This window comes from Heterocephalus glaber, unplaced genomic scaffold (assembly GCF_053883595.1).
Source record: "Heterocephalus glaber isolate CG9 unplaced genomic scaffold, H.glaber_assembly_v1.0 deba00001097, whole genome shotgun sequence".
Classification (NCBI taxonomy): Eukaryota; Metazoa; Chordata; class Mammalia; order Rodentia; family Bathyergidae; genus Heterocephalus; species Heterocephalus glaber.
Window position 1 is genome coordinate 869,043 of NW_028258191.1, and position 22,381 is coordinate 891,423.

General features: G+C 34.7%; 1 protein-coding gene across 4 annotated transcripts in view; it reads right to left on the reverse strand.

Moving 5' to 3' along the window:
* The window catches only part of Stam2 (signal transducing adaptor molecule 2), a 52,985-nt gene that overhangs the window by 17,678 nt on the left and 12,926 nt on the right, over positions 1-22,381 (reverse strand). For all 4 annotated transcript variants that reach the window (XM_004870020.4, XM_004870021.4, XM_087209992.1 and 1 more), the window contains 7 exons: positions 16,165-16,249; positions 15,114-15,189; positions 14,912-15,010; positions 13,798-13,944; positions 9,309-9,378; positions 8,348-8,534; positions 881-975 (listed from right to left, as the gene is read on the reverse strand). In XM_004870020.4, coding sequence (XP_004870077.1) covers positions 881-975; positions 8,348-8,534; positions 9,309-9,378; positions 13,798-13,944; positions 14,912-15,010; positions 15,114-15,189; positions 16,165-16,249 — 759 coding nt within the window. The remainder of the gene's footprint in view (positions 1-880; positions 976-8,347; positions 8,535-9,308; positions 9,379-13,797; positions 13,945-14,911; positions 15,011-15,113; positions 15,190-16,164; positions 16,250-22,381) is intronic.

Here is a 22,381-nt window from a genome sequence, read left to right on the forward strand (position 1 = left end):
ATCAGCCTCAGTTTCCTTATTTATAAAATAGAGTAACAAAAGTATCTATCTCATAGAATTGTGAGAATTAAGTGAAACTGTAAAAGGGATTTAGCACAATGCCTGACAATTAGTGTTCAAAACCTTAACTCTTTTCCTTCTGATTGTCATCAATAGTATTATCATGACCTTTACACTGAGATTTCCCACCTCCCTGCCCTGATGAAATGGCATGTGTGCGCAGCATGGCTGACAGTGACTGAGGGGGAACTACCTGCAGGTGCAGAACCAAGTAAAGCAGAGGAGACCTTAACTAGACACTTTAAAGTCTTGATTACATTACTTTGTTCTTGCCTCAAGTTCCCTAGGATTAAATCACCAGTGAGGTAAAGTTCAAAATATAACCTGTGTAATAACTTGCCTCTTCCACCATGTTGGCAAACTTCCTACCTTCTCCATGGTTCAATGATGAATAAAAATATTCTTTCTACAGAACATATACAAACTGCCTTGTATACTGTATAATTAGATGTAGTATTTAGCTACATCTCTGGCCCTTTTTTGTATTTTATTCTGAGACAGAGTCTCACTAAATTGCCCAGGCTGGGATCCAACTTGTAATACTCCTGCCTCAGCCTCCCAGAGTGATGGGATTAGACATGTAACACCATGCCTAGTTTAGATACTTTCTCAAAGGATTTAAAATATAAGGAAATGCTCCCAGGATTAACATAGGATAAGTCAATCCCTTAATTTGAATAAGAAATAGGTTAAATTATAATGACTATAAACAAATGATTTAAATAACAGAAATTAAATGCCAATCTACTTTAAATGCTAATCATAAAATTCAAGTGAAAAAAAACCTCAATAGAGTAATATTCTCTAAGATTTAACTTACCTGCTTCAGACTCTATGTTTAAATTAGTTGTCACAAAATTAGATGGGAAGAGTCCTATTCCTCTGTGATTTTCTCCTTTCCACCAATTGGCATCACTGAAAATGTGCAATACAATGTCATTTGTTACTCTGTATTTTAGCACTGTGTCAAGAGGGGTAAAGTAAAAATTAAATTTAACCTACTCTGAAAACATTAGGTCCAACCCAGTTATACATAAAAGATGATTTTCTTAAATTTAATAAAAAATATTAAACAGTACAAATACAACATTCATATCCCCACACCTAAATTTAGAACTAATGACTGGTAATACCTGGTTATTTAAAAAAATCAAACATAAGTTAACACTGAAGTCCCCTTTCTCAGTGGCTCTAAGTCCAAAAGTCACATTCACCACCATAACGCTATTATGTAGCTTCCCTGCCAGTTTGTATTCTTTTGTAATATTTGTGGCCAAGTATACATGGACTCTGATACACAGACATAGATGTTAATCCACACAGAACTTTTGTCCTATCAGTACTTTCAGATCTTGCTTATCCCTTTTAAAGTTTGTCACATGGATATGCACATTTAATTTATTCATGTCTGTATAGATTAGGTTGTTCCCAATCTTCCCCCATTACAAGGATGGGGTAGTGATTATCCTAGATTAGAGGGCACATATACAACTGGCTTTCTAGGTTTATTCAAGATACGGATTTGTATGTTTTGAGCATAATGGCATGTGCTTATAGTACTCAGGTACTAAGGAGGTCAAGGCAGAAAGACAGCTTGAGTCCAAGAGTTTGAGACTAGCCTGGACAACTCAGCAAGATCCTGACTCAAGAAGTGAAAAACAGACCAAAAAATGGACATGCTGGGACTGGGCCACGGAATAGAAGCATTTTGTATTTTATTAGATATTGTCAAATGTTCCCTATAGTGGCTATGGAAATTCACCTTCTTCATTTTCCCAGAAGCATGCAAGAATGAGTGTCCCCATACACGGCAATTATTCAAGCCTATACCTGATATTAAACAGTAAAGGAATTATGTCATTGTCTACATTTGCATTTTCCAAGCATCCATGTATATCTGGTGGGTATCTAGACTGCCTCTTCTGTGAACTGCTTATTCATATCTTTTTCTCTTGGTCATTTGTCTCTTTTCACTATAAGTTCTTCACATACTCTGGACAGCAACTGTTTATTTCAAACAAGCAAATTCCTTTTCCCAAGACATCACTTGCATTTAAACATATGTTTACAGTTCTTTATTCCATGGTTGGTTTTTTTCCCATGTAATAAAATTTAGCAATCTTTTCTTTCTATGGCTTCTACTTTCACCTTCCTCTACTTTTGAATTCCTACATCTATTCTCCTACACACTTGTCTTAACAGATTCAGGTTTTATTTTTAAATTTATTTCCTATCTTTAATTCATCTGAAATAATTTTTTTTCTTTTCTATTACCAAGGCCTTGTTGAACTCAAGGCCTTACGAATGTTAGACAAGCACAAGGGACGTACCATTCAGCTACAAGCCTGAATCTTATTTTTACATTTTGAGACAGGGTCTCGTAAGTTGCCCAAGCTAGCTTCAAAATTGTGAGCTTCTTGCAGCCTTCCAAGTAGTTAACATTTTAGGTGTGCACCATCACACCTGCCTGAAACAAAATTTTATGTACTGTGTAAAGCTAAATCAAATTTTATTTGTACTACATAAAGTTATTCATCCCAGTAACATATATTGACTAGTCTACCATTTCTCCAACTAATTTTTGATACACTTTCAGACAGCAAGGTGCTATCTACTCATGAGCCTATTTCTATATTTCATTCTGTTGCAATGTCTAATTTCTCCCTTATCTTCAGTTTTGCTGTGGTTTCAGTTACCACAGTCACCATGGTCCAAAAACATTCAATGGACAATTCCAGAAATAAATAATTCTAAGTTTTAAATTGTGCGTTATTGTGTCTGAAATCAATCATCCCTTTGTCTGGCATATCCATGGTGTATAATGCTGTGTATATGCTGTCCTCCTGTTAGTCACTCAGTAGTGTCTTGGTCGTCAGACTGACTACTGTAACTAGATGCTCCTGTTCAAGTAACCCTTATTTTACTTAATAATGACCCCAAAGCACAAGTGTAGTGATGCTGGCACAACTGAGGTATAGCAAAAAGAACTCATAAAATATTTCCTTCAGGTGAAAAGTAAAATCTCTTAACCTTTATAAGCAAAGAAAAAAAAAATCATTTGCAGAAGTTGCTAAGATCTATAGTACAATATTTGAAGACCACAGTCACATAACATTTTTTGAGTATTTGTTATAATTGTTCTATCTTACTATTGTTGCTGTTAATCTGTGTGTTACGTATAAACTTTATCATAGGTATGTACATACAGGAAAAAAGACAGTATAAATAGCGTCTGTTACTATCCTTGGTTTCAGGCAGCCAGTGAGGGAGTCTTTGAACGTATTACCTATCGATAAGAGGGGACTACTAAGAATTTGTTTACCACAGCCTATTAATATACCTTGATACCATGCAGGAAAAGTATCCTCTCTCTATTATTCTTTTTCACTTATTGTATACTTTCACATTTCCATATTAATACTAAAATATTGAGTTTTGTGGAAAAATTCTTTTAGGGACTTTAATTGGAAATGCACTAAATTTATAAAATAATATGATATGAGAAATAATGAGAAAAATTAAGTCTATAATATTAAGGTTTAACATCTCTATATTTGTATTTTTAAGAATATAAACATGATATACGTAACATATCTCCTATATATTTCAAAGGATTTTGTAATTTCTACATAAAGGCCTTACATATATAACTTTGTTAGTTATTCACTCCTAGATCATTTATGTAATTTTTATTACTATTGGAGAATCCTTTTCTATTACATTTTCTAAACAATGTGATTAAGGGATACTACTGATTTTTGTATACAGAACCTATATTGAACAACCTTAACAAACTTACCAGTTTAATAGTATGCCCACTGATTGAACTTTCTATACAGAGTTACAGTAGTAGAGTAATAGTAGAGTTACAGTGTCTGGGAAAAATGGGCATTTTGTTTATTCCTTTCCAAAAATTTTGTGTTTGTGTATGTGTGTGGTATTAGTGATCAAATACAAAACCTCACACATGCTAGGCATGAACTCTGAGCTATCCTCAAACACCCGAAAGAATCTTATAAATGAATTAACTTCTATGATTCTAAAACATTTCATTCAATGACTTCCACACAGATATGAAGAAGTGCATATCACCTAAATTCTTAAATCTACCAAGTAAGAAATGAGTGTAGTGACAGTTCTAAGATACTACATTTGCTATTATCTATATAGGATGGGAGAAATTCTCTTTCATGCATTTTTTAGGTAAGCTTTCCATTTAAAAAGGAAATTTAAATTTAAAGCAATTTTTAGATAAAACCAGAAAATTCAAACCTGTGAAATGGATAAACAGATTATCTGAACCTATTAACAATTATATGGACAGTCTTCATGAGTACTCCCACTAATGTAAGATAATTTCCCTCTCAATCATTATTACCACAAACACTTTGATGAAGCACAAAAGTAGGCAAACCCACCAAATGCCACCTCAAAGCATGATGACTCCTTCTCAGTGCTAAGTTGACTCTATATTCTTTCCACGGACTACCAGCTGATTCTACAGAATGTTAATGGCACAAAATATTGTTTAACTTTAAATTTTTAAATTAAGGTAATTCACCACTATAATTTGACATTAACCATTTGATAATTAAGTAAAATTTTAAATGTGTTGTTTATATTTAGAGTTTTTTATATTAGAAAAGAATCATAACTGACCTAAGTGTACGGGACATAAACTTCACCTTCAACAAACTGATTATTCGGCCAACATTTATAAAAATCTATGAAGGACAAACTGGTGTGGTGGTACTTGCCTATCACCCCTGCCCTCTGAGAGGCTGAAGCAGGATTACAAATTCTAGGCCAGTCTAGGCAACTCAGCTAGATCCTGTCTCAAAATTTAAAAAGGTGTGGGGGATATAGCTTAGTGTGAAGGCCCTGGGTCCAATCCTCAGTACTGAAAAAAAGTAAAGTCTAGCAAGGACAGAACCAGTACTTTCAGGCTAAGCACTGAAGTTATAAAAAATAAGATACTCTTTTTGCTCTGAAGAAATCTGAAATCCAAGTACACTGTTTCAATTTCCCCTAAAGAATATGTTATCTTGCTTTATCTACTGGGAATTGTTTTGTCTTTCCCATTTCCTCCCACCCAGGGAAGTGCTGACCCTCTTTACAATCAATTGATCTAGTAGGAGAGATACATATTAAAAAAAAAACACAACATGCTGTATGAAAAATACTCATATATATGTTCAAGGAGAGGTAGCAACACAGAGAAGAAAACTTCTAACTACTGGAAGCTAAAAGCAGAGTAAGGAAAGGCTTCTCAGAGGATATAAAATGTGAGATGGGTGGGTTTTGAAAGTTAAGTAGGCACTCACCAGAAGGAAAAGGAGATTAAAGCTATGGAAACAGAGGGAAAAGTGCAAAGAAACAAAAACTGCACTCTGAGATAAACAAAACAAAACCAAGATTATTCTATCTAGTTTAGATCTCAAAATAAATGAAAACTCGATTTTTTCAAAAAATCACCTGCTGACTTTTGCAATGGCTAATAAAAAGACTAAGTGGGGCTGGGGATTTAGCTCAGTGACAACGTGCCTGCCTTGCGAGCACAAGGTCCTGAGTTCGATCCCTGGTACGGAAAAAAAAAAAAAAAAAGGACCATGTGGATAAAATAATTATGTAAAAAAACCTGCTATTTTTAACCACAAGGACTCAAGTTCGATCCCTGGTACCAAAAAAGAAAAACAAAAAACCCCCCTGCTATTTCTACAACAAACACAGAAATGGTAAACTTGGGAATCTTTGTAATTTTGTGGGGGTCTTCCCTTAACATACTTTTTTAATTTTTAATTTGAGGAGCCAACCCTTTTAAAGGTGGGTCTTGCAAATCTTGGTTGCAAGTAAAGTTTATTTTCTTTTCTATTGCTTTGTCTCCTTTGAAAGGGCTTTCCAAGCAAAGAACCAAATGTACAAGACTACAGAGGCCTAATCAGAACATGGCATTTTTGGAACCGTAAGAATTCCACTTAATTATTTGAAATATTTATATAAAGAACAAAATGAGTGGTGAGATAAAGTTAAAAATGTAAAGTGAAAGGCTTTTAAAATACATATTAATAAGAAATGTGCATTTTTAAAAATCACCCAGCTCCTTAAACTGAGGTTGAAGAATGATGTATTTTCATGGGACTTGACATCCTTCATGTGAAAAATTTAATTTGACATTTTCAATTTCACAGAAATCTAAAAACAACAAAGAGAGTCATTTTCTTGATCATCTGGACTTCTTTATAACCTAAGATTGCCATTTAACTTTAGCCTCTAAGTCTGTATTTGTATTTAATATCTTGCCAGTGATTACTAATCAACTAGAATAACATTCAATCCAAGATATACTGGTAAACATGACTAGAGCAAGGGAGTCCTATTATCCAAATGACAGTAATCACCCACCTCTCTCTTCCACCATATGCATGCTGAATTACCATAGCAGTTACAAAGGAAAAAGGTATTTTTGAAGTGATTAAGCCTTAATTAAAATTTATGTCTAAATTATTTAATAAATTTATGCTTTAAATAGACATTAGAGAAAAAGACAAGGTATAGCATAGTACTGTAATCTATCTGCTGTAGGTCATAAGACTATAATAGGTACCTAATTCCACATGAAAGCCAAATACTATCATGGGACACTGAATGAAAGACTCTCAGGGGTTACAAGAAAAAAAGAGGAGGGCTGAGTACCACAGAGCACAGGGCAGTACAGACCTGCTGAGGTATCTGTGCCAGTAATTAGTTCCGTATTTAACTTGAGAACAGCAATTTATTTTAGACAATTTTATTATACAAAAGTAATGTTCTAAGTTTGAATCATATCAAAAATTTCACTTTGTAATTTTCTATTTGTTAATGTCTATAATTTTATAGATACATAGGGTATAAAAAGTATAAACCAAGGTTCTTTGGTAACTATTTTAACTAAAAGGACACTCAGAAGCTGGGCACTTTAGACTGTCAATGTCTGGAGAACACCACTTCTTTACCTTTATTTACTCTTTTGGGATCATGTGCTCCATTTCAAGTGACTGTTTCCAAAAAATAAAAAAATTTTTAAGGCAATGAAGATTATTTTTTCAGTGAACATAGTGCTATCTTGAGTGTTGAGATCTTCCTTTTCCCATTCTCAATTCCTTGCAAAATATTTTGTCTTGTCAAAATCAATCAAGGTTTACCTGAAATGGAGCCCCTGAATAAGTCTTTCCCACAAGTTTGCACCAAGTGCAACTTTGCTTTTAGCCTCCAATTGTGCCTCTTTTTTTTTTTTTTTTTGCATCTACCACATTCTCCTTCCATATAATTATCTGTACAGTAATTTTAACTCCCTGACTTTATTTTAGATTTTATGGAAAGAAAACTGTGTCCCCATACATCTTATATTACAGTCTATTACACAATATTTTCTCAATAAATATTTACTGTAGCAAAGTATCACCATTTTATACTTTACTCATTTAAAAATAAACTAGACCAGTATATCCTTAGTGAGTTATTTATAGCGGATACAAAATATGTTTGTAATCTCTGATAATAGCAACAAGCTGTCAGGTTTCTTCATGCTAAATTGCATTAATTTCTTTTAAAAGTAAAAGTAAAGCCAACGGGCCGGGGATTTAGCTCAGTGGTTTCGCCAAGGACCGGAGCTCGATCCCCAGTACCAAAAAAAAAAAAGTGAAGCCAAGTACAGTAGCCCACACCTTTAATCTTAGTATTCTGGGAGACTGAGGCAGGAGGATCACAAGTTGAAGCCCAGACTGGGCAACATACCAAGATTCTGTCTTAAAATAAAGATTTAAAAAAGGACTGGGGATATAGCTTAGTAAAGAATAGACTTAGATTCAATATAGATCAATCTATTCTTTCTTACACCTTCAAATGACAGAGAAATTGTGAGAAGACTTTAATAGTAGTTGCTTTGTTCAATGTAATATAGCAATATTTTTTCCTGATGTTTTTCTGACAGTAATTTTGGTATACTCCCACTGTAAATGGATCCAGATGACTGAATATGTTTTTTTCAATTGTGGTCACTAACAGTATTACTTAACGTATCTTTCATCCAAGACATAAAGCATACTTTACAAACAAATTTAACAAAAGAATAAGCAACTTGCATTATTTACTTGAACTCTTATTTTAGGGAAAAATAATTAAGATACGAAAAGGTCTTATTATGATTTAAATATACCAAAAGTCAAAGAACTGAATATCTGGGATTCCCAATTAAGGATACTGTGGTTAAAACTTCAGAATATTCCATAATTAAAGATTTAAAACATACCTGTCATCCAAAACAATAATAATTTCACCATGTTTAAAGGTGAGTTCATTGTCCTCAGCGGCTTCAAAATCGTATAAAGCTCTCACTTTTCGTGCAACCCTATTGTTTAACTGAATTTCTGCAGATGGATATAAAGATTTTGTCTCTGTGCACTGCTGTTTCTGCTCTTGCAATGATAATTCAATAGCTAGTTTGAAAAATTAAAATGCAAAAAACAAAAGTCAGAATTGTTTCTTAAACAGTTTAAAATGAAACATTAGATGATAATATAATGCAGCAATACCTCAGTTCATGAACGTTTCTGTTTGCAAACATTTCAGTTCTCAAACAAAAGCATCTGGCAAAATTGTAATTCTGTTCACAAACTCCACATTGCATGACAAACATGACCATGGCCATCTTCCTCACACAAACACAAAAGTAGCCATCTTCCCCAAAATTGTGAAACAAACTAAATTCATAAAATGAGGCATCGCTGTATTTAATTGTAAATCTAGTGATTTGTCCAAATAAATGCTAAATAGTTAACTCTTGGGAAGGCAAGAAAACATGACATATTTTAAAAGTAAAGTTTTGCTCATTCCTTATTATAATAGACTATCGTATATAGCAGCTATTATTTTTATAGCAAAAAGATTGTGACATTATAATATGGGTAGCTTTCCATATAGGACAAGCAGTGAACATATTTCTGTTCTTGACTCATAACTCTGGCATTAAAGAAAAGGTAATATGTAATCTCTTCAAAGGTAGGACATGGAATATATATTACTGAAGAGGAAAATGAATTAAATTCATCTTATATCGTGTCATTTATTTTCCTTAATTTTAAAATCCTAACAATTTCTACATATGAGATAGAACTAAAGGTATACACAATTTTATTACAATCTTTATTCAATAAAATTGACCAGTGAGGATACTTTGAGCAATACTAAGTTATACATGCTTGATCATTTACCTTTAGCTATGTCTTCGTCTTCTTTGTTTTTGTTCAATGATACTCCATTCTTGGCAGAAGCAGAGACAGTCTGTAAATGTATAAGTAAAATGAACATAACTATCCTTTCAAAGAAAACATAAGCTCTATAATTACTTGCAGATGCTAACTTAAAAAAATACTGATATAAATGAGTTTCATTAAAAAGTGAAGTTCTTTATTCACACTAAAATCAGGAACAAGACAAGGATGTCCACTATCACCACTCTTGTTCAATATAGTTCTGGAAACATTAGCCACGGCAATTAGACAAGAGAAAGAAATAAAAGGAATAAAGACAGGTAATGAAGAAGTCAAATTGTCATTATTTGCAGATGACATGATACTCTATATAGAAGACCCCAAGAACTCCACCAAGTCTTCTAGACTTAACAACCAAATTCAGTCAAGTAGCTGGTTACAAGGTCAACACACAAAAATCAATAGCTTTCCTCTACACAAATGACAGACTCACTGAGAGAGAAACAGGGCAAATAATTCCTTTCACAATAGCATCCAAAAAACTGAAATACCTAGGAATCATCCTAACGAAAGAAATCAAAGACCTCTTCTCTGAAAACTATGGCACTCTGAAAAGAGAGATTGAAGATGATATCAGAAAATGGACAGACATCCCCTGCTCCTGGGTAGGAAGGATTAATAGAGTGAAAATGGCCATACTTCCAAAAGTGCTATATAGATTTAATGCAATTCCAATTGAGATCCCAGCAGCATACTTCATAGACCTCGAGAAAACAATCCAAAAATTCATTTGGAAAAAGAAGAGACCCAGAATAGCAAAAGCAATTCTAGGTATCAGAGACATGGCAGGAGGTATCACAATCCCCAACCTGCAACTATACTACAAAGCTACTGAGATAAAAACAGCATGGTACTGGCAAAGAAACAGACTTGAGGACCAGTGGAACAGGTTAGAAGATGCAGAAACAACGCCAGACACACTCAGCCATCTCATCTTCCACAAAGGAGCCAAATACCCTCAATGGAGGAAAGATAGCCTCTTTAATAAATGGTGCTGGAAAAAACTGGGATTCAACTTGCCAAAGATTAAAACTAGACCTATATCTCTCACCATGCACCAAACTAAAATCAAAATGGATTAAAGATCTAAGTATTAAAATAGAAACTCTGAACCAGTTGGAACAGAGGTTGGGTAGAACCCTTGAAGACATTAGTGTAGGAAAAGATTTTATGAACAAAACCTCAGTTGCCCGTGAACTAGCACAAACAGTCAACAAATGGGATCTCTTCTTATTAAAAAGCTTCTGCACAGCAAGAGAAACCACCAGCAGTGTGAAGAGACAACCCACAATGTGGGAAAAAAATCTTCACCTGCTCTTCCTCACACAAAAGTCTACTATCTCGAATCTATAAAGAACTTAAAAAGATCAGACCTCCCAAATTTAAAGACCCAATCCAAAAATGGGCATCTGAAATGAACAGACATTTCTCACACAAAGAAGTAGAAATAGCAAATAAATACATGAAAAAAGAGATGCAAATGAAAACAACGCTGAGATTCCACTTCACTCCAGAAAGAATGGCTGCTATCATGAAATCAACCAATAACAAATGCTGGCGGGGCTGTGGGGAAAGAGGAACCCTGCTCCACTGCTGGTGGGAGTGTAGACTGGTGCAACCACTGTGGAAATCAGTATGGAGATACCTCAAAGAACTAGGACTGGAAGTCCCATTTGATCCTGCTATTCCACTGCTGGGGATCTTCCCCAAAGAATTAAAAGAATCATTCCACAATGATATATGTGCACCCATGTTCATATCAGCACAGTTTGTAATAGCTAAAACTTGGAAACAGCCCAAATGCCCATCAACTGGAGACTAGATCAGGAAAATGTGGTTTTTAAAATAAAATGGAGTACTACTCAGCCATAAAAAATGAGAGATTAGAGACATTTACAGCTAAGTGGATGCACATTGAGGCGATACTCTTGAATGAAATAAATAGGACACACATGTGTAAATACCGAATAGTTTCTCTGGTGTGAGAAACTGAAAGTGTAAATAAGGACTAAATGTATAATAGGTAATGTGAAATAGGAAGAAAAGGGGCAAGGGGGAAGGAAGTGGGAGGGCTAGGGGAAAGGATAGAACAGAATGGGATTAATATGAGAAAATGGAAAAATAGGAACAAAATCTTTGTAAATAGGGAGGATTGGAGGGGTTGAAGGGAGGGCTGGGCAAGGGTGAAAAATAAGAACCAAGAGAGACTATGTAAAGGTGCAAATTTCCAATGATGAATGTCATTATATTGTATACCTAAAATGTACCAATGATTAGAATGAATAATCGATAATGTAAAATAGGAAGAAAAGGTCCAAAGGGGTAGGGGTAGTGGGAGGGGCAGGGGAAAGGAAAGAAGGGAAAGGAAAAAATGATGAGAAATGGAAAAAATGGAAATAAAGTCTTTGTAAATAGGGAAGGGTGGAGGGTGTGAAGGGAGGGCTAGGAATGGGGAAAAAAGAAGAACCAAGATGCATTATGTAAAGGTACAATTCCCAATGAGAAATGTAATTGTGTTGTATACCTACAATGTACCAATAAAAGAATTTAATACAAAAAAAAAAGTGAAGTTCTTTATGACAATTTTAAGTAGCTGTTTTCAAGTACTAAAACAGTTTTCAAAAAATTATAAATGCACAAAGGACATGAGTTGGTTTACATTTTGCATAAATCTAAGTATCTGACATAGAACTTGGCATACAGAAGGCACTTAAGTATTTTATAGAGTGAATAAATATGACTCTTTCTCCATTACACAGCTGTCCAAGGTCTCTTGCTCAATGAGAGGTATCAACTGCTAAGGCACAGAGCTACAGGAGAAGTGCCAAGCACAAGTCATGATCACTGAAGGGTAGAGGAGGGAAGACAGAGACAGCAGGTACAGTTCTAGGGATAGGAGATATAACTGAAAGATACAGTGAACATTTAAATTTAAAATTCCTATTATAGTAAAAAACACATTACTAGTAATCCCCCAAAAATACCCCCCCATGAAATATCCCATCATTCTTGCCACTTTCTGAAGCAGTTCTGGAAGTCCTCTTTTGTGTCTTTAGCTGTGCTGCTGAGTCTGCCTTGATGTTCTGAACTGATTCAAAACAGTGCTCGCTTTGGCAGCACATATACTAAAACTGAACTGATTCAAAACATTTACTTTTCATGGTCATTTTGACTTTGGGAAGAGCCAGAAGCTGTATGGTGCCAGATCTGGTGAATAAGGTGGATGAGGATACAATGGTACTATTTCTACATGCCCGCCTTTCCATTGTATGGCACTCAGTAAGTAGCACCATTCACTTTGGCATTTTTGATCACACTGTGTAAAGACATTCACAAAAGATAATTTCCAAAACTGCTCAGAAAATTTAGAACTTTACCTTGTGTCTCAAAAACTCTACCTTGTTTCCTTAGGCCTGGCCAGCTATTAAATTATTTTTGTCTCTTTAATTTATAGTCAAAATAAAAGAAAATATAGTACCTCCTTCATAAGTCTCTTTCCTAGCCCACATCCTAATATTAATTGCAAGACAAAAAGCACTGAAACAAAGCCCAAGCAAGATAGTGTTTTTCTCTCACAAACCTAAAAAACCAGCCCACTCTGCGAGTCATTGTCCCTGCCCCTCTCCATGTCCTACTAAAACTATCCCTATCTCTCCAGATAAATTTCTAGTTCCACCCATCTTATATGTAAACTACTCATTTTAGGCATATTCACTCTTCAACAAACAATTATCAACCCTGTGTATTTGTTCATGTCTCTCCCCTACAACTACTTCTTCAATCCACTCTATTTGTTTTTTTCTTTTTGGTTTTGAAACAGGGTCTCACTATGTACTTCAGACTGGCCTTAAACTCACTATGTAGCCCAGGTTAGCCTCGAACTCATAGTGATCCTCTTGTCTTAGCCTCCTGAGTGCTGGGATTACAGGCGTGTGCAATCAAGCCTTTCTCTTCCTTCACTCCACTCCAATAAAACACATTTGAGTCTCAAAATTCTACCTCTTCACTTCCTCCCATCCCAATTCATAGCTCCCTCTCTCATCTTGGTACCAAGAAAGATCGCATCTGGTCTTTGTACCCTTCATCCCTTGTCACTTAGGTATCTTTTTTTAAAAAATACAAATATATGGCTACCCTTCAAATTTACGGTAAATGTGGGCTATCTTATATATCTAAGCCTTTCACATGATTCCAGACTTAGAGTAGCATTAAATAAATTATGCCGTATTAGCTTTTCAAAGTTATGTTATGTGGAAGAAAAACACTACACAATTAGAATGCCTACTAAATGTAAGGCACTATGTTAGATCAGCACTTGGGGAATGGAGATGACCAATGATGACCAGAACCTACTTTGCCTAGCTCTTATATAACATACATACCTTCAAAATAGTACAGGGCCAACAACTGGTCTGAATGATTTTCTTACCTGAGAATTCGCTGGAGGAAAAGTAACTCCTTCTTCTTTCATTGATTTAATAGTTGCAGATATTAGACTAAATTGAGGGTCCTTCTGAAATTCTTCTGACCATTCCACCATTAAAGATTTCAGTTTTTCACATACTTTAGGATGAGCCTTTTAAAGAAAAGGAAAGGGGAGAAAAAACAAAACCTTGTAGTTAAAAGAAATATTTAAATTACTTAGCTAAAAAATAAATTACAACCAAAATTCTTTTAGTATTATGAACACCAACAAAAGCCCAGCAATCCCTAGTCTATTTGAGTATTAGATCCATGTTAAGATGTGGTTGTTTCATGTAAAATTACTATGCTATAACATCAATTTCTAAATCTTGCTATAATGACAATAAATCTTTTATATTCAAAGATTATTCTTCTGTTTTCTTAATATTCTCAACATTAATGAGAATTTTATATCAACCTGACTAAAATTCTGGGGTTTTGCCACTAATAGTGTAAATATGGTGCTTTTTAGTTTCTGTCTCAAAGAAATATAACAACCCTATGGTGCCCCTCCCCCACCAAGTAAAGGTCTCCTTTGCTCACCAAGTATAATGGGAGTCAATATAAAATGGAAGTTACAGAACTTGGAGTCTCAAGTCACAGAAATCTATATCTGAATCTCAGTTATGCCACCTTACTATCTGCACAACCTTGGAAAAAAACATTTCAACAAATAATTCTCTCTATGCCTCAGTTTTTGTAAAAAAGGGACAGTCTATATAAAATGGTTAAAGAAATGACTTACTAACACTCAACAAACATTAGCTCTTATTAATAGTACATATGCTTTGGAGAAAAAAACTTTTTGGTACTATAAATTTTTTTTTTTTTTTTTTTTTTTTTGGTACTGGGGATTGAACTCGGGTCCTCACGCTTGTGAGGCAGGCGACAGAACCACTGAGCTAAATCCCCAGGCCCGTAGTATAAATTTTTAAAAATCAAATTTCAGAACAAGAAGTTTAAATCATTTTAATTTATCTAAAAATAATTTCACTTATAACTTTATTATAGATAATTTAAATGATGCACAACACATGTTTTTTAAAATGACTTAAATTTCTTCTCTTGCTAAAACTTACCTTATTTTTTATCACAGCATGTACTTCTGTTGCAAAATTACGGGAACATACTTCTAAATGAAATATCTTTCCACAGTTAGCCACACAAGCCCCAAGAAGCTATTAACGACAATAAAGTTAGTATACAAATGTTGAAATATTGCTTTAAACTTACTAATATAAATGCACTTTTAAAAACTGGGTCAAATACACTTTTACTCACAGTTAATGCTTGCAGAGCAACACGAGGAACCTTATGATTTACCCTTTTCATTATGGCTTTTAGGCAATCTTTTGCTCTAAGAAAAAAATGCAGATAGTTAAATATTTTTCTTATAATTTCAGCTCAACATTTAAAATATAAGGTATTTCCTAACCAAGTAACTTTAAAAATAAAATCCTAGAGACTCTGCTTTGTTAAGGAATAAGTCTGTAAGATGATTTTACAGAATCTTTTTTTCAGAGACTTGTAGAACAACTTTAACAATAACTGTTGCAGTCATTACCTACTCCAAAATAAGGACACATTTCAGAGAAAATCATCAACACAAATGAACACCACAAAAGAACAACTACATCACATAAACTTATCCTCTCATCCTCCTCTTATAAAGAACTGGCTGTTCAAGCCTAGAAGATTCACATACAAACATATGAAGGCACTATGAAAATCTGAGTGTTAAAACAAATGCTTTCACCACTTTCTTAACTTCTAGAATTTAATAAGTTCAGCTTAACTGCTTGCTGCATCCCCCTCAAAAACGCTTTTTGTACGGTTCACTTTTTTCATTATGCTACCTATTGTATTTACCTATTCATTAATGAAAGGTTCTCATACGTGTCTAAGTCACAGAGAAATGCCCAAATAGCTAATCTACTCATTGTTAACATTTGTCCCTGTTGTGTCAAGCCTTTAATTATTTATGCTAATACAGCTCAGCTTTACAGTTCAACTCTCACTTCTTCTTTAAGGTTAAGATTTATATCATAAACCAACCTATGGACTCTGTTTACTTTTATCTCCCAAAACTAAACAGTTAAGTAATTAGTTTAAATAATAGTTTAGTTAAATAAAGTTTGGTTAAAACCAGGACCTCAGTGTCCTTTCAAAGTTACATCAAGAAGGGCCGGGGATTTAGCTCAGTGGTTCCACTGCCTGCCTTGCAAGCGGCAAGGACTCCAGTTTGATCCCCGGTAGCAAAAAAACCCAAAAGTTTACATCGAGAAAAGGACAGGAGTTAATAAAGCTGCTAAATATTCACTGGGTATCATACCCATTAGGAGTGCTTCCAACTTTGTCACATATGTCCATAATAAGACTCCAATCTTCCGTAGTATTGTATTCATTTGTAGCTTTTTCTGTAACATACACAAAAATTAGGATATGTTTACAAAACACTAAAAACCCAGTAAAGATACAACAGGAAGCCTACAAAAAATTAAAAATAAAAAAGAACCCCACTTTCTCTCTTGCCAAAGATAAAAGAACTACAGATAAACTTCAGAATACGGAGTATTTTTATGAACTTCAATTTTAAATTGTAAAATTAAATGAACTAAATGTTCTGACGTATACCATAGAATGTCTTTTAAACAAATAAACTATGAATTATCAATAATCCTAGTGGGGCCAGGGATTTAGCTCAGTGATTCCACCGCCTGCCTCTCAAGCCCAAGGTCCTGAATTCGATCCCTAATACCAAAAAAAAAAAAAAAAAAAATCCTATCAAATTCTAATCTGGAAAAAAGCTTTAAAGAAGTATCATAATATAAGGAAATAGGCATTAAACTGTTCACTGAAAAATTTCAATAACAAAAAGGAAGCACATTAATAAAATGCAGCAAATTCATACAAAGGAATATGAAAATGAGATACACCAAATTAAATACACAAAAATGTATGAATCTCAGATATAATGATTTGAGTTTAAAAAAAGCTAATGGCTGAAGAACTTACAGCATATACATGAACTTTAACAGCTTTATTGAGCTATAGTTCATATGCCAATACATAACTGATGCATTTAACAATTCAAAGTTTTTAGCATATTCACAGATTTGTGCAGTCACCATTCATGTTAAAACATTTCATCTTTCCCAAAAGAAATCCACGCTCATTAGCAGCTGCTGTCTAATCTCCCCCCACATCAGCTTTCCATTCCTATGCATTTGCCTAACCTGGATGCTTCATGTAGACAGAATCAGATTTATGTGTGTGTATGACTGGCTTGTTATTTAGCATACTGTTTTCAAAGTTCATCCATGTTGCAGCATGTGTTGGTACTTCATTTAATTACTGAGTAATATTCCACTGAGTAGATATCCACATTTTATTCATTCATGCATCAGCTTATAAACATCTGAGTTTGCTTTATTTAATGTTTCGGCTAATAAAAATATTTATCAGTGCTATGAACACTCATGTATAGTCTCTGTATGAACTTTTATTTTCTCATTGATATATAGCTAACAGAACTGCTGGGTCATATGGTGACTCTATGTTTAATTTTTTAGGATATGGCAAAGTTTCCCAGAGTAACTATAATATTTTTCATCTCACCAGTAATATATGACTATTTTACCTACAGCTTTAAAACATTTTAAATATATACTATATTTTTAAGGATACACACATAGTATTAAAAGTGCACAAGAATTATAAACATTAAACCAGAGGTGGAGGGACATACAGTTGTGACCTCTAATATACTTGTATACTGAGTATACAGAAGTTCTTTATTTTATTCTCAGTTTCTTTCTTGTTGTCTAAAATAGTTCACAATTAAAATAAAAATGAGGGCCGGGGATTTAGCTCAGTGGCACTGTGCCTGCCTTGCAAGCACAAGGTCCTGAGTTCGATCCCTGGTACCAAAAAATAAAATAAAATAAAATAAAATAAAATTTTAAAAAATGAAACAGTAAATGGTTAAAAAACATGATCAGAATATAATAGCTGAATCATATATTATGTTTTACATATTTTCAATATAAAGGATACATACAATTTTTTCCTGCTAGTATAGAGAGGTTAAGATACAAAAAGCAGCACTTTAGAGACATTTTATGGAGCTGGGAGCATAGAAAAACTCATGGTAGAGCGCTTGCTTAGCATGTCTGTGGCCTTGAGCTTCATCTCCAGGACCACAAAAAAGTAGAAAAGGCAACATTTTATGCCCTTTTCCTTTTTAATAAATATATCCTATTATTCCAATACAGCAAAACTCACACACACGAGCGCCTACACACATACGTATGATAGGTGATATCACAGAAGCAGAAAGGATAGTATGAATCTAGAGCAGCTTCCTTTTTTAAGGTAAGGATTAAGTTTTTCTTCCATTATTTTATCTTATGAAAAGATAGAATAAAATTTTGTAACAAAAAAGAGAATAACAATAGATAATACACTGTGTATCATGTTCAAAGTAGTTATTCAGAAACAAAAAGATTCTCTCTTACAAAGAAGAAACAATAATAGCACATAACTTTTTTTTTTTTTTTTTTCCCGTACCGGGGATCGAACTCAGATCCTTCCGCTTGCAAGGCAGGTGGCGGAACCACTGAGCTAAATCCCCGGCAATAGCACATAACTTTTCAATGAACAAAGAAAAACTAGCAGTGTAAATGGAATTACCATATATAATAAATTATTTTTGAAACAGCAAAAAAGGTAATTAGGGATTACTTGAACTTTTCCCTACTTTCTATTTATCTACTCTCTATTTTGCTGTGTGTGTTTATGTATGTATATATTTTTTTGAGTTTCTCATAAAAGAGAAACCATGTGATATTTAAGCTTGTGTGTCTGACTTATTTCACTTAACATTATGCTTTCAAATTGCAAGCAAGGATTTTTTTTTTTTTTTTTTTTTGAGATAAGGTCTTGCTATGCATGTAGCCCAGGCTGGCCTCGAATTCACAGCGATCTTCCTGTCTCCTGTCTTCCTACGATCTTCCTGAGCCCCTCCACAGTGCTGGAATTACACGTGTTATGCCACCACACTTAAGCAAAGATTAATTTTTTAAAAGCCAAAAATTAAACAGGTTTAAAGAACAGTTATGCTTTCCTGTTAAGAAAGAGAAAAACACCATATCCAGTTAGCTCCAGTTAAATGCTAGAATTCACTTTAAAAAACCATGCAAATTCTAACACTACTTACAGATTCTGGAAAGCAAAACCACATATAATTTGTCATATGTGCCTAAAATGACAAACCAAACTTACCGCAAGTTCTAGACACAAGCAACAAACTATGCAAGTAGAAATATATCTACTCAGGTCCAAGGTCCTTCCTTATACAAAGAAAACTGATTCTTCTACATGAAAAGTGAGATCTGAATTTATCATTCCTGCCAGCTTGAACCACCAGTGCCACATGCATGACTGTCTCATCAGGTGGTTTGTACCACTTCTCAGGGGTCTTAGATTATAATAATGCAAAGAATCAAGATATATTATATAAAGGTACAAATCTCCAATGACAAATATCATTATATTGTACTCCTAAAATGTACCAATAAAATTAAAAAATAAATGAATAAATAAATAAAAATACATTTTAAAAAATAACCCAAAGAAAGGCAATGATTTAGCAGACCAGATGTCATCATATTACAGTTCTTTCAGAGCCATGGGAACAAAATACTCAAAAATAAACTTGTTGATTATTGTAATAATTTTTAATTGGTGTGAATACTATTAATTTTTATATTTGAGCAGTTAACTATTCAAATTCAAACAACTAGATTCAGTCCATTTATAGACTTTTGATTAATTTTACTAGTAAAAAGACTAATAAAAGTAATTGTGCCCCAGTTTGTATTACCTGGGGCACACGCCACCAGATGGGACAGTCATGCACGTACCACAGGTGATTCAAGCCAGTGGGAGTATAGAGTTTCACATCTAGCACCCAGGGCGAGATGCAAACCCCAAATGGCTTGGGTGGTCCTTCCCCTATGACACTGCAAGATACAGTCCTCCTGCCTTCTACCTTGGGCTGGTTCTGCTCACCCCTTCCAGCTTTCCTCAGATACTCCATTTTTCTGGCTTCTTCAACTTTCTGGGATCTCCAATGTACTTCTGGCTTCATTCTCACAGCTTCACACACTACCTTCACAGGGGCTAAACGCCTGGCCTTCCAGGCCTTCTTCTGAAATCTGGGTGAGGCTTCTACAACCCCACAACTCTTGAATTCCTCAAGCACGTCAAACCAGCAGCACCTAAATGATCCTAAAGTCTGCCTCCAGCTCAAGCGGTAGCTGGGCCCCCTGAACAGTGGCTACAGAGATCTCTGAGTGCCTGGATAGTCCAGCACTGTGAACAGAATTCCGGCAACCCAATTCTCTAGATGGACTTCTTGACCTTGGTGGCCCTGGGGCTGACTTCTCAATTCAAAACCGTAGGTTTTAACCTTTGGACCTGTGATGGATGGGGCCTTGCAGATTTCTGACAAGTCCTGAAGCCATTTTTTCTATTGCCTTTATATAAAGTACTAGGCTTCTTTTTAATGCTCATCTTTTCAGCAACCAAACTCTCCTCTGTTCCATCTTTGCAGGATCTTTCTTTCTGGTAAAACAGAACTCTTTATTTATTTATTGGGGGGGTATTTGATTGGTACATTTTAGATATACATAACGATAACATTCATCATAGGGAATTTGTACCTGTACATGATAGATCTCACTTTTTTCCCATTCCCCTCCCCCTTCAACCCCTCTTCCCTTTCTTAAAGCTTGACAAAAGTTTTGTCTCCATTTTTTCCTTCTAATCTTTTTCTACTTGTTCCTTCCTCCCCCCCCCCGCCCTCCCTTGTTCTCCATCCTATTTGAACATTTTCTTCCCATTTCCAAAAATCTATTATACATTTTGGTCCTTATTTACACTTTCAGTTTTACACCCGATAAACAATGCAGTATTTAAACATGTGTGTCCAATTCATTTAACTTAAGACTATGATCTCAAGATGCATCCATTTAGCTAGAAATGCTTCAAGTATATCCTTCTTTATGTCAGAGTAGTACTCCTCTGTATAAAAAAAACACATCGGGCCGGGGTTTAGCTCAGGGTGCCACCGCCTGACTTGCAAGCACAAGGTCCTGAGTTTGATTCTCAGTACCAAAAAAATAACAACAAAAAACACACATCTTCTTTATACATTCATCAGTTGATGGATATTTGGGCTGTTTCCAAGATTTAGCTATTAAAAACTGTGCTGCCATAAACATGGGTGTGCATATATCACTGTGATACAATGCTTTTAATTCTTTCAGGAAGATACCAAGAAGGGGAATAGCTGAGTCAAATGTAATTTCTAGTTTTAGTTTTTTGAGGAATTGCCACACTGATTTCCACAGTGGTTGCATCAGTCTACCCTAATAAGATAGAAAACACAGAAGAAATAGACAGATTCCTACATACATATGAATTACCAAAGCTGAGTCAAGAAGATATAAAAATTCTAAATAAAGCAGTATCAATCAATGAAATTAAAGAAGAAATTTAAAAACTACCAACAAAGAAAAGCCCAGGTCCTGACAGATTCACTGCTGAATTCTACAAGAAATTTAGATAAGACCTATTGCCATTCATTACTTCTCAAACTCTTTAATGAAACTGAAAGGGAAGCAATTCCCTCAAATTCATTCCTGGAAGCAAGCATTACCTGATACCAAAACCAGAGAAGGATTCTCTCTAATGAACATAGACACAAAAATCCTCAGTAAGATACTGGCAAATAGAATACAGCAAATTATCAAGAAGATTATACACCATGACCAAGGAGGATTCATCCCAGGGATGCAGGGATGGTTCAACATACACAAATCAGTAAGTGTAAATCACTATATTAACAGAGCCAAGGACAAAAACCATATGATCATCTCAGTAGATGCAGAAAAAGCATCTGACAAAGTCCAACACCATTCATAATAAAAACCCTACAGAAAATTGGAATATATGGTCTTTATCTCAATCTGATAAAAGCCACCTATGACAAACCAACAGCCAACATCACACTAAACTGACAAAAACTGAAAGCTTTCACACTAAAATCAGCAACAAGGGCCAGAGATTTAGTGGCATAGTGCCTGCCTGGCAAGTGTGAGTTTGATCCCTGGTACCAAAAAATAAAAAATAAAAATAAAATCAGGAATAAGACAAGGATGTCCACTATCACCACTCTTATTCAATATAGTTCTGGAAATTTCCAAATTTCCTCTGCTAGATTAATTAGTCCACCATCCTTTATATTTTTATTTATTTTCAATTTCTTTAGACAGGATCTCACTATGTATTTCAGGCTGGACTTGAATTCATTATGTGGCACAGGCTGAGCTCAAACTCACAGCAATCCTCCTGCCTCAGCCTCCCAAGTGCTGGGATTATAGGAATGTGTTACCATGCCCATCTTTAGTCCACACCCTTTAATCTTAGTCTCCCACAGTCTTAGGACATAAACAAAATATACAAACATTTCTACCACAGCATAC